General features: G+C 33.1%; 1 protein-coding gene across 2 annotated transcripts; it reads right to left on the bottom strand.

Moving 5' to 3' along the window:
* Positions 1-252: 252 nt before the first annotated feature.
* LOC104234269 (MADS-box transcription factor 23) lies at positions 253-10,082 on the bottom strand. 2 transcript variants are annotated; one of them, XM_009787806.2, is made up of 9 exons: positions 9,945-10,082; positions 9,626-9,837; positions 5,823-5,901; positions 1,775-1,836; positions 1,345-1,444; positions 1,228-1,269; positions 1,026-1,109; positions 768-922; positions 253-594 (listed from the first exon to the last, which is right to left on the bottom strand). In XM_009787806.2, exons 2-9 carry the CDS (start codon positions 9,805-9,807, stop codon positions 591-593), a joined length of 708 nt encoding a protein of 235 aa, XP_009786108.1. In that variant the 5' UTR covers positions 9,808-9,837; positions 9,945-10,082; the 3' UTR covers positions 253-590. The 2 variants fall into 2 exon arrangements, with proteins under 2 accessions (XP_009786108.1, XP_009786109.1); XM_009787807.2 differs by having other exon boundaries at positions 1,068-1,109.
* Between the last annotated feature and the right edge of the window lie 1,974 nt (positions 10,083-12,056).

Below are 12,056 nucleotides of genomic sequence, written 5' to 3'. Positions count from 1 at the left end.
TAGCGTCGTTGTCACTCTTTTATTCTTGTTGATTACCGTATCTTGGTGCTACACTATTATTCCGTTGTTATTACCGTGAATATTATTTCTGTGGGGGTTCATATATATATATATATGAACAATTAGCTGATTACATATTTTTCATTAGTATCTCGTTCCATCCATCTTGTTAGTTTGATCAGATATTCCTTGCTTGTGAAATTTTTTAATCAATTATCAATACAAGAGAAGGCTACGTACCCTACAATATTCTATTCCAGATAACTATGTATTTGCAATGCTGAACTCAAACAGCTAAACGTACATCATGCGATTTTGTTAAGAATTCTCAGATAGATTGGTTGGCCATGATGCCTATGCACTCTTTATGTGCAGCATCAAATGTTAGAATTGTACTGGTAGCATGAATAGATAATGCATATTCAATGTTACCATTATGAATAAGATAGTACACCATATATAATATGAGATGCCTTTGCAACTCCACACTAATATCTCATAGAAACTCTGCAATCCTTATTTAGTCTTTCTTCTTTGCTGCTCTGCAGTTCAGGTTGGTAAGTCATTGATGTTTACTGCCACCGTTGTTTCTACCTGTATGAATGTCAAAATATTTCAGTTGATGTTTAACCGGTCAATCAGGAATTCTCTATGTCAAGGATTTAAGTTATACATACTGGTGCTGCTGATAGAGTTGCACGTAACTACAATGTAGTTTTTTTTTCCAGAAGTTTAAATCATATTATAGTGAAAGGGAAATGATTTACCTTGAATTGGATACTCCTGCTGTCGCCTCAAAATTGTGTGGCTCGGGCTGGCTTAGCTGCAGATGGATGGGGGCATGAACTTCTCTACTCACTGTGAAGCGATATGGAGAATTGGTGTTTCCATTCACTGTATTAGCATTCCTTGTACCATAAGCCTGAAACAATAATGTTAAGTACTAATAAACTATCTTTTTGCACTATTAGCTTTGACTTTGTAATTATTCAAGGAAACTCTTACTTCATATCAAGTATTACTACCTTTTTATACAATTCTGCATTTTCTTGTCGAATGAGGTTTACCTTCTTGTAGAGTTCCAAGTTTTCTTGATGCATCATGCTCCCCTATATAAATTCAAAGGAATATGCTCAAGAGTTTTTCAGATCAATGAGTTACGTTCTATTTATTTATTTTCTGATCTATTCTTGACATGATGAAAACTGCTACAGTTTTGCAGCATACCTTTTGAGTTAGCTCTTGAATTTCATCCTTTAATAGTTGCTCCTATAAAGTCAGAAAATGTTAGTTATTCCGTTCTAATAATATTACTAATTAGATAGTATCAGGTTGATTGCTGACCTTTTTCATACGGATGCCCCTTAAGCTCATTTCCAGTTGATTCTCCAGATTTGTTAGGTCTTTTACACCCAGACCACAAAGTTCCTCCCCCATTAATTGCCTGTTCTATCACATGATGAGAAAATTGCCTATTGAGTAATACTTACTTGTCAGTATAGATACTAGTTTCAAACATCCATGCAATTTGTTAACATTATGTGTTAATGTCCAATTCCATGAATTAGCTATATATCCATGAAAGAGTCCAACAATTCATGTCAATTGCGTAATAGTCCTTATATGTTAAGCATTTTTGTTCAACAAACCAAAAAGAAGATGCAACTCTATTGAATCTTGATGTATGAGTAGTTCCTAAGGTATTTTGATGCTGTAATGTTCCACTATATATTCTGAAGTGAAAACATGTATTCTTGCCAAAAGTAAACATTACCGATGATTTTCTTGCAGGTCCTGTAATTGTTGCCGCAATATCTCTGCCTCCCGCTGCCACAGCTATAGCAAGTACAATGTTGTCAATGAACTATAACTAAAATGAACTATAATGTTTATACAGTTCATTGCCACAGCTATAGCAAGTACAAGCATTCTACTCCTATATCCGCGTCCTGATTCTATTCACATGAGAATGTTCACATTAGCAACATGAAGTGACCTGCAAAATAGTGTGAAAAAACAGGCCTTACTTTTGCCAATATGGCTGTCCTTCAAACTATACATATCTGATTTTCTTGTATTTCTGATATAGGGAATGAAGAAAATGAAACACCTTCCTTCTGCTACTTTCTATTGAAATGCGATGACATTCTCATCTAAAAGTCTAAACTATTAGAGAGAACATACTTTTAATTAATTACTTACGAGTTTAAGTTACATATACCATCTGTGTAAATAATTTTTTACACTATCAGGTCATCCAAAGCATACGTACATGTAAGCCTCATTAAAATATGAGATTACAGTCTTAAAAGTAAGGCATGTTACTTGCTACAACAAGTAAAGATGACCAGATGGTGTAAAAAAAAATTATACTGAAGGTGTATGTAACTTAAACTCATTATTTAATTTTATTATGTCTCAACAATATCTTCCCATCTTAGTGCCCATTTTAGCCACTGATGTATGTAGAAGGAAATCTTAATTTGTGTTCCCTCATTCTTCAACAATGTTCATGTTTGAACCCTCTATACTTCTGAAATCACAAAGAAATGCTACAACTTCACAGTAGTCTATTCCGTTCAATACGAAAATTGTGAAAACTATCATCTTTCTGCTGCATGCTACCACTCGGTTTCACTTACCTTGTTCAGCTGAAGTTAGTAGAAAGCTTATTGGAACTATGCCTGTAAAATGGTTAAATCAGTAGTAGGAAGAAGAAAACACACATGGTATAGAATGAATGTTATCAACATACCTACCACCTAGTTTTTGTTTCTGTATTCGGTACCAATATTGTCAGCGAAGGGTCAGAATAATGAGAATTATATACCATGCATCCATCTCTTTGAAGAGGGACTGATCATTTTACGGTTCAATTTTAGGGAGATTCATTACTTCATATTCCAAGCATACTGTTTCGGCCAAGACAAACGAACTACTTTTCAATGGAATTATGTGAAACCTCAAGTGATTTACCTGAGAATTGTTGCTGCTATACATGTACAGGTTTCCAGGAACTAACTCTTTTTTCAGTAATCCTGACTTAAGGCCACAACATTTCCTTGACTGATATCTAAATATCCTATTACGTCTCCAGTCTTCTGACATTAGATGATTATTATTCCCCCTACATTTTTCATTAAGCTTACGGATTTTTGCCAAAGTTTTAGAAATTGAGCATTTCTCTACTGTTTCTCATATAACATTCGGACTTCGTTATCCTAGTCGCTAAATGTAACCAAGGAAATGTACATCTTTGAGAAGTTTCCCCTTAAATCTTTAACAAGATATCTAACAAAAAAAGAGACCCCAACTGGTGGAAATCTATAACTGTAACATGCTTTAGCAGCTAGCAACACTGGTACATCTTGCAAAGATGGTCACTTGAGTGGCATGCAGAGAATAGTAGTCTTCCCAATGTAAGACGTATTCTTGTACTCTGCCACTATCTCAGGCATAATTCCATTAAAAAATAGTTCGTTCCTCTTAATCGTGCAAGTATTGGAATATGAAAGGTCAAGTTAGAGTTTGCTAATGCACCATCTAGTTTTTGTCTCACTGATTTCCCATCCTTTCTAATTCCTAATGTCTATCAAGGTATCAAGTCCCAGCTATGTTTTTTTAGTTAATAAATTAACTTCTTAAAATTTAATTATAATCCGTAACATACATATCCTATTTCAGCTGTTGACAAAAAACTATTTAGCTAGCTTCATAGAGTACATTTAATACAACAAGAAAGCTAATTGCAATAAATTTTTCTTGTCATGAAGATCAAGATTTTCAGTTTACAGTGTGCTGATGATTTTGTAGATAAATACTGAAACAATACCAGAGCAAGATCATCTATAGAAATACTCCATAGTAGAAGTTACACAGTGATTTGACGGCTTTGGAACGACTCTTGGCACGTTCGAGGACGAACGTATGTTTAAGTGGGGGAAAATGTAACGACCCAGCTGGCCGTTTTGAGCATTTGCGTTCCGGTCAGTTGTTTGAAGTCTTGAGTAGCTTCATATGATGTATTATGACTTGTGTGAATCCTCGATTTTGGTTTTCAGGTAATTCATGATTGATTTGGAAGAATGATTCTCAACTAGAGAGCTTTAAGTTGGAAGAGTTGACTGAGTTTGACTTTTCTGTATTTGACCTCGAATTGAAGTTTTGATGGTTCCTCTAGGTCCGTATAGTGAGTTTGGACTTGGGTGTACGCCCGGATTTGCATTTGGACGTTTCTAGAAGGTTTCGACACTATTTGGCGAAAGATGGAAATTTGAAGGTTTGGAATGTTTGTAAGTTTGACCGAGAGTTGACTTAGATGATATTGAGTTCGGATTGTGGTTCCGGGGATTGGAATAGCTTCGTTATATCATTTTGGACTTGTGTGCAAAATTTGAGATCATACCGTATTGATTTGATATGGTTCGGCACGAGTTTTGGAAGTTGAAAGTTCAAAAGTTCATCAAATTTGATTTAAGGTGCGATTCGTCGTTTCGATGTTATGTGTCATTTGAGGCATCGAGTAGGTCTGTGTTATGTTTTGGAACTTGTTGGCATGTTTGGGGGAGCTCGGGCGAGTTTCAGACGGATTTCGGCTCATTTTGGCACTGTTGTGTTCTGCTGATTTCTGGTGTTTCAATTCCTCATCGTGATCGCGAAAAGGAGACTACGATCGCATAGTGGATTATGGGAGCTGGGTGATTTACTTCATCGCATTCGCGACTAGGTGATCGTGTTCGCGTAGGTTATGGGGACCGGCCTTTCTCGCGTTCACGTTCGTGTATGCTTCTACGCGTTCGCGTAGTATTTTGGCTGAGCAGGGCAACTGATGGCTTCTTGTTCGCGTTCGCGATGATGCTCCCGCTTTCCCGTAGTTATGTCAGCTTTGTGTATCGCGTTCGCAAGGCTTGTTCCGTGAACGTGTAGATTTAATTGTGGCAGCGTATATTTGTGCATCGCGATCGCGAGAGTACTACAGCGATCGCGTAGAGTAGCACTAGCAGTATAAGTACTCTATTCGGACCTTTGAGTTCATTTATCATATTTGGAGCTACGGAGCTCGGATTTAGGCGATTTTGGAGACGATTTTCATCACATGAATTGAGATAAGTACTTTCTACTCGATTTTAATTATATTTCATGAATCTATCTTTGTTTTTGGTATTTGATTCATATAAATGTAATAGTACTTGTTAACATATGAACATATTGTTAGTGATAGCTAGTGATTGAAAAGAGAAAAGAACGTAATTAGTTGTTCGTCACTGGTAGAATACAAAAGAAAATACATTTAAGGTATTGTAGATACCTGTTTATACCACCAAAATGAAATCATCATCAATTATCATCAAATTTATCTAAACTCTTTTCTTCTTTTCTCACTTTCTGAAAAATTTACAACTAATTATGTCGGAAATTCAAGTGTATTATCACTTTTAGCCCACGCCAGAAACTATTTACATTTAGTAGCCGAAAAGTGTATAAAATTTGTATAATTTTTGTATATAACATACAGATGTATATATACAAAAAATATACACTTTTCGGCTATTATTTTGAGAGCGGCTATACAATGTCATTTCCCGAAATTCAAGTCCTGTTGAATTTTAATTTCGTTTTGACTTTGTAAATATAATTCTGAAGGAACTTTACTATATATACATTTATACACCAAGTGACGTCTTGCACTAAATTTCCTACATGCATATTTGATATTTCTAGCACATACATTCACTAAAACTACCGCACGGAGAGGATAAACTAGTGACTATGAACTGATTCTTTACACATGAAAAATTAAAGTAGCAGAAGGAAAATGTTACCTTCAGTTCCGACACTGGATTGTGCAACTGTTGACGTTCGTCCTTAGTCTTATTATATCGTTCAATAACTGATTTCATGCTGGCATTTGAAAAAGATAAGAAACGGTCAAATTATTATTGTTTATATGTATTGACGATATATAAATAAAAAAGATAAATTAACTTATATGCATTCATGGTGTAGTGATAGATTGCATGTCTTATTTTTTAGATAATTAATTCCACTTTATTATGAATTACATGTGGTTATTTTTGACCTATTATACGATCAGTGTATAAAAATACTACATATGGAAATTGAAAGTTGGAAGAATATAACGCTTTTACATCATATATGAACATTGTATCAAAGAAAATGCAAACTCAAAGAAAACAGAATACCTTATTGCATATGTTACCAACATTGAGTACCTTTTTACCTCCTATTGTTCCTAAATAATGAAGGAATTGGTAATATATGCAGGGTTACTTGAACTTTTTACACAATAAGTGTTATTTAATTTATTATAACAAGTTAGTCAGTATTTATAATAAACTATAAATTCATACTATTAAATAAAATTATTACTTATAATTACCAATTTACCTGCTTGTGTAATTACTTTTACCAGTCCATGCACAAAATTTGAACTCAATAAGAAACGATCAACTAGGTGGAAAATAAGAAGAAAGAAACGATCAACTTTGTCTTAGTATGCACATGAGACTGTCATTGACAGTAGCAAGGACAAGAAAAATATACTTTAACAAAAGAAACAAGTATAACCTCGTCGCCACAAGCCATGTTGGGAAACAATTGTAGAAACACAAGATTAGTGATTTTGATAGTGTGATCACTATTTTAAAGAAATTTATGTTCTCATTATATTGCTACTAAGTGTAAGGTAGGATTATTCAAAATTTATAAAGCCAAACAATATTCAAGTTCAGAAAAAAACTGAAAATTTGTACAGTTACAAAAATTAAATTATTTTAGATAAAAAGAGAAGGAAAATTTTGATTGTTTATATTGTTTATCTTATTAAAATTATAATAAAGAGGCTTTAATAATTAAAAGACATTTCAAATAAATTATTTAATTTCGCTCTACATTCATTATCAGCTTTGACTTTCCTCCAAAGATTTTGTTTCAAGTTGTAAAACACTTAGTTCCTTTTGTATTCTGCAATAAAGAGACAGCTTGCAATCTTTTCTTTTCTCAATCACTAACTATGCTATAATATCCCACTTAAATAGTTATATATATATAATACATATGCTATAGTAGCTAAGTTTGATTGATATAGTGAGTGAACCAATTACTTGTATAAACTTTTCAAGAACTTGTCAAAATTGATAATGGTTAGATAAACATTCTATTAAACCATAATACCTTTATTGACAAGATAGGAAATTTTTTTACAGTAATCACTACAGACTTCAATTCATGTCAACTAGTGGTGGCAAAATAATGGTTAAAAGAAAATAGTCGACTCATATTATCCATTAAAAAATGTGTTGGATAATGAATTTTTTTAAAATGGGTAATATGGATAAGAACCATATTATTCAATTAGAAATGGATAACCAATGGATAACATAACTAATGGGTTTAACTTTTATATTTGTAAAGCCTCAAGGGGGTTCTTCAAGTTTGGGAGACTAGGAATTCTCCCAAAAGTAATTATATTCAAGGAGCCATGGATAATATGGTTATCCATATTATCCACCGATTAACTCTTTTTTTCTCCGTATTAAATATGGGTCAGGTCGAATAATTTATTCATTTTTATATTACCCATTTTGATCCGTCCATATTCGACCCGACCTGCCCGTTTGTCATGCTTAGTGTCAACCATGAGCCTTAGCACCATATTATGACCTTGTGCTACCTCCTGATTTCATATAAACTTACAAAGTACTGTTTCCCAAATTTTGATTGAAGCAGTACCATTTTTTGTGCTTATATAGGTGAAGTTAAAGATGTCCTTAATATGTTCTTCCTTGGTTCATAATTGGAAAAGTGTTTCTTCATTAAGCTCACTCTCCTTTGCGTAAGTACTAAAATTACCGAAACTTGCAAACCAAGTTTTACCTTTTAAATCTTTAGTAATATTGTTAATTATGCAATAAGAACGGTAAGGTTCTTGTTACTAGTGACAAATTAAAAGTAACAACCTCAGACCCATATATATATATATATATATATATATATATATATATTTCTCTAGAGACCTTTAGTATTAGTAGATTTCTCAGCCACTCGACTTCTCCACTTGCAGCTGCTTATAAAGCAATGAGGTCAAATTCCATTGTTGATAAGTTATACATAAACACCAATGGGATATCTCATCCACCCAAGGTGAAAATCCAGCCAGACATTGACTTGTTATCGTATATTCTAGACTTCTACTTATCCAACTAGCTTCATAATATCTTTTTAGTACTTAAAGAATACCACAAAGCAAGGTAGTAAAAGACTTTGTCCTTTTAAGGTACGTAATCAAGTGTCCGTATTATACCCTCTCAATGATCACAACTATGATTGAAATATCTTTACAGAGGTGGAACTAGAACATTTGTTACGGATTTGGACGAGCTCAGCCAGTAGCTTTTACTTATAATTTGTATTTACTAAAGAAAACTCATTAAATATGTATAATTATTTAATTATAAATTCAGTAACTAAGACGTGCTATGAGTTTGGTTACAAATATAAAACCATAAACTTCAAGTCCCCTCTGAAATCTTGATAATTTAATTTATACACAACAAAGGCAATACCTGGCCTAGTGCAATGCATAGGATACCTAAGGCTCCAACAATTTAATTATGCATAATAAATATTAATGTATATTGTGCTTTCTAGAATACTATGATGCATTCAATATTTGCTCTAACATTACTATCTTAGTTCGGATAGTATCATTAAGCACGAATTATGTGCCCAACCCTATATCATTAAAGAACAAGACCAAAATCTTTGCCATTTCACTACTATATCTGCCTTTCCCAAAGAGAAACCGAGCTTGAACTGTTTGATTACTGGTTTAGTAGACACTAAACTGAGGAGGGTGGGGGAAAACGAGGAGAGAGAGAAAGAGAGCTTGTTTAATAGGATCTGATGATCATTAGGCCTCGTAACTCTCTCAATATTTTCTTCTCAACAATTAACACAAACAAACAAGCTAGAAAGTGATTTCTTTGTAATGCTACCAAGGTTACGCTCACCATTCAATTATATTAATCAGTATACGCTTATTAACCACTTAATTACATAAGATCATGTCTAAGAGTTCCAATATGTGCATTACGGTTAAAGTTCTAAGCACTTTAATTTTTATTTCATGAAACGATTAATTAAGTATATAAGGTTTAATATTCTTTTTAGAACATATAGATCATGATATATCTTAATCAGAAGGTGTTAATAAAAGCAAGGGAAAGAAATAAAGGCGAAATCTTCATTTTATTATTCTTAAATACTCGATGCAAATGCAAACAGTCCAAGTATGCTAATTATTCTCATACATAGGTTACTTCTTTTTGTTTTTGTTTTGTGATTTTGTCAGAAAATAAGATATGCCTGATAATTGAGCAAATTAAATATCTGACTATGAATATTCTATCGCAATTTCATAGTATAAGACGACCAAGCAAAAGTCAAAATTAGAACAAGGCCACATATTGCCTAGTACTAGTACTTTCCGATTACTTTGACATATATCTACAAAATAGGATCCTATTAATTTACAAAAGATATATCCAACTAGAAAATAAGGTAATAAGTATATATTAAGAAACTTATAGTAATGCTTTAATACCTGGTGTTAGAAAACTCATAGAGCTTTCCAGTGCTGGAGAAAATGATCAATCCAACTTCAGCATCGCAAAGAATCGCAAGTTCCTTAGCTTTCTTCAATAATCCATTCCTTCTTTTGGAGAAAGTCACTTGTCTGCTCGTTGAGTTATCGATCCTTCGAATCACTATCTTTCCCCTTCCCATCTTGCTGCTTATTCTAGGGTTTTGCTAGCTCTAATAATAGATCAAGGAAGAAGATCGATAATGAGTAATTAAGAGATTAATTACAATTAGATCTTAAAGTAAAGAAGATTAGTGTAACAAAAGGAGAGAAAGCTTACTTGGGTTGTTGAGAGAGCTTAGGAAATTAAAGTATCAAATCAAAGTCTTCTTTATGAGACTAACATCAAAATCAGGAAGCAGTCTTTTATAAGCGAACGAGAGAAGTTTGAAATCCGCTTTTAGTATTCGGAACAGCTTGTAATGTGGTTTTTGCACCTTTTTTTCTCATTTTAATTTTAATTTTACTTACTTTATTGGTTTCCTAAATATTTTTAAGTTGGCAAGTGGCATTATCTTTTGATGGCGCCGTCGCCGTATAATTCACTGACGCGTGGGGAATCCAAGACTTTCCTTAATAATTCTAAAAGGGGAAAAACTATTTTCCCATTTTAGTAACCTTAAACTTAAACTAAAAAACTTTTAGTTGAAAAAACGTCAGTCAGACTCTCCTTTTGACTTTTGGACATGATAAACAGCTTGATCTTTAGCTAATTTCAAGAATTTTCACGTGACCTTGCTCCTTAGAACATCTTTTACCTCCCTGTCAAAAAGGTAAATGGGAAACTTTCTTCTCTTTCTAGCTTCCCCCATAGCGCCTTCTTTATCTTCCTATTCATATTTTTTCTATCCCCTTTTTTTAATTTTCCTAAAATTATGGCATGCACAAGGAGCTAGTTACGTTAAAATTGAGTGGATGAGACATGTCTACTATTTTGATCTTATAGATCATCAGACAAATTCAAATTGATTAGCTTTGTATTTAGATGGCTTTCTCTATTTTCTATATTTTTCTTTATAAAATTAGAAAGTGATTAATTACGAAGCCAAAACTGTAAGGAATTACTATATGGCAAGATAAACTTTTTTAAGGAGTTCAACTATTTACGGGCATATAAACATGACCAATATGCTACCAAATTAGTGCTTCCTTCCCAAAAGATAACGGATACACGTGAAAAATATTTTAATTTGGCTGTAAAGGAAAACTTCTCATTTCTTAAATTCCTCCTCTCAACAGTGTTAATATCTTCATGTCCACTCTACACAAAGTGCTTCTACTGTAGTAAATTCAGAAGCTCACAGACGTATTTGTAGAAGCTATTCCGCAGTATGGTATTAGGATAAAGAAAAACGAACACTATGCAGAAAGTAAAAATTAACAAGTCCTATATATTACTATACGTACTATACTAGAGTATTGAAAAATGAATCCGGAATCAAAATGTGGTTCTTTTGGACTCAAAATATTTTTTTTATGTGGAAAAAAAATATAGTTACCATTTTATATGAACCGCGTTTTACCTTAACGGCCGTTTGAGACGTTAAGGTAAAACGCGGTTCGTTACTGCGTTTTATATAAAATGCGTTAATGAACTGCGCTTTACCTGGAAGCTGATAAGACGGTTATATAAAGGCGGTTCAGTATTGCGTTTTATATAAAACGCAGTAATAAACCGCGTTTTACATATATAAATAATCGTCCCCTTCCCTTTCCCCCCACGTTCTGCACAGATCCCTCCCTTTGTTTAAAAATTTCAGCCGTCGCCCCCCCCCCCTCTCCATTGACGACCCAAAAGGCTCGTGTGGACCTCACCCGTCCCGTAAAAAGTAAATATTATTGGTCTCACATCCTAGCCAAGCCTTCTATTGCTGTGGGTTGCTTGTTTCGGAATCAAATTTTCAAATCTTCAACTTTCCAAAAAACATAAATCAAAGTATTCCGATTTAGTTTATGTCCAAACTCATATAAATAATACATATTAGTTATTTTGAATGTGTTGTATGTTGTTTTGTGTTTTTTTTATTTGCGATTAAATTGCTATGTTATTTTTATTCGGACTAAGATATGAATGTTGTAAAAAAATATGTAAAAATTGTGAAATCATTATTATTTGTTAATAAAAATATTAATAAATTACTATTACTGTTTTGTATGCATTTTTGTAAATTTTTTGTGATTACAATGTATTTGTTGTGTTTTATCTAGTTTAAATTATTTATTTACTTAAAAACTAGTAATATAGTGCCCTTTTAGGGTAGTAAAATATAATGCCTTTTAGTGTAGTAAAATGTAGTGCCTTTTAGCGTAGTTTCCCTGGAGTTTAAGTATCTCTTTTACTCAAAAATACGTCAAAATAATTGATAGATCAAACACAAACTCTGTCCAATTA

The sequence above is a fragment of the Nicotiana sylvestris genome, chromosome 2, assembly GCF_000393655.2.
Source record: "Nicotiana sylvestris chromosome 2, ASM39365v2, whole genome shotgun sequence".
Lineage (NCBI taxonomy): Eukaryota > Viridiplantae > Streptophyta > Magnoliopsida > Solanales > Solanaceae > Nicotiana > Nicotiana sylvestris.
This window is presented reverse-complemented; position numbering and strand designations above follow the sequence as displayed.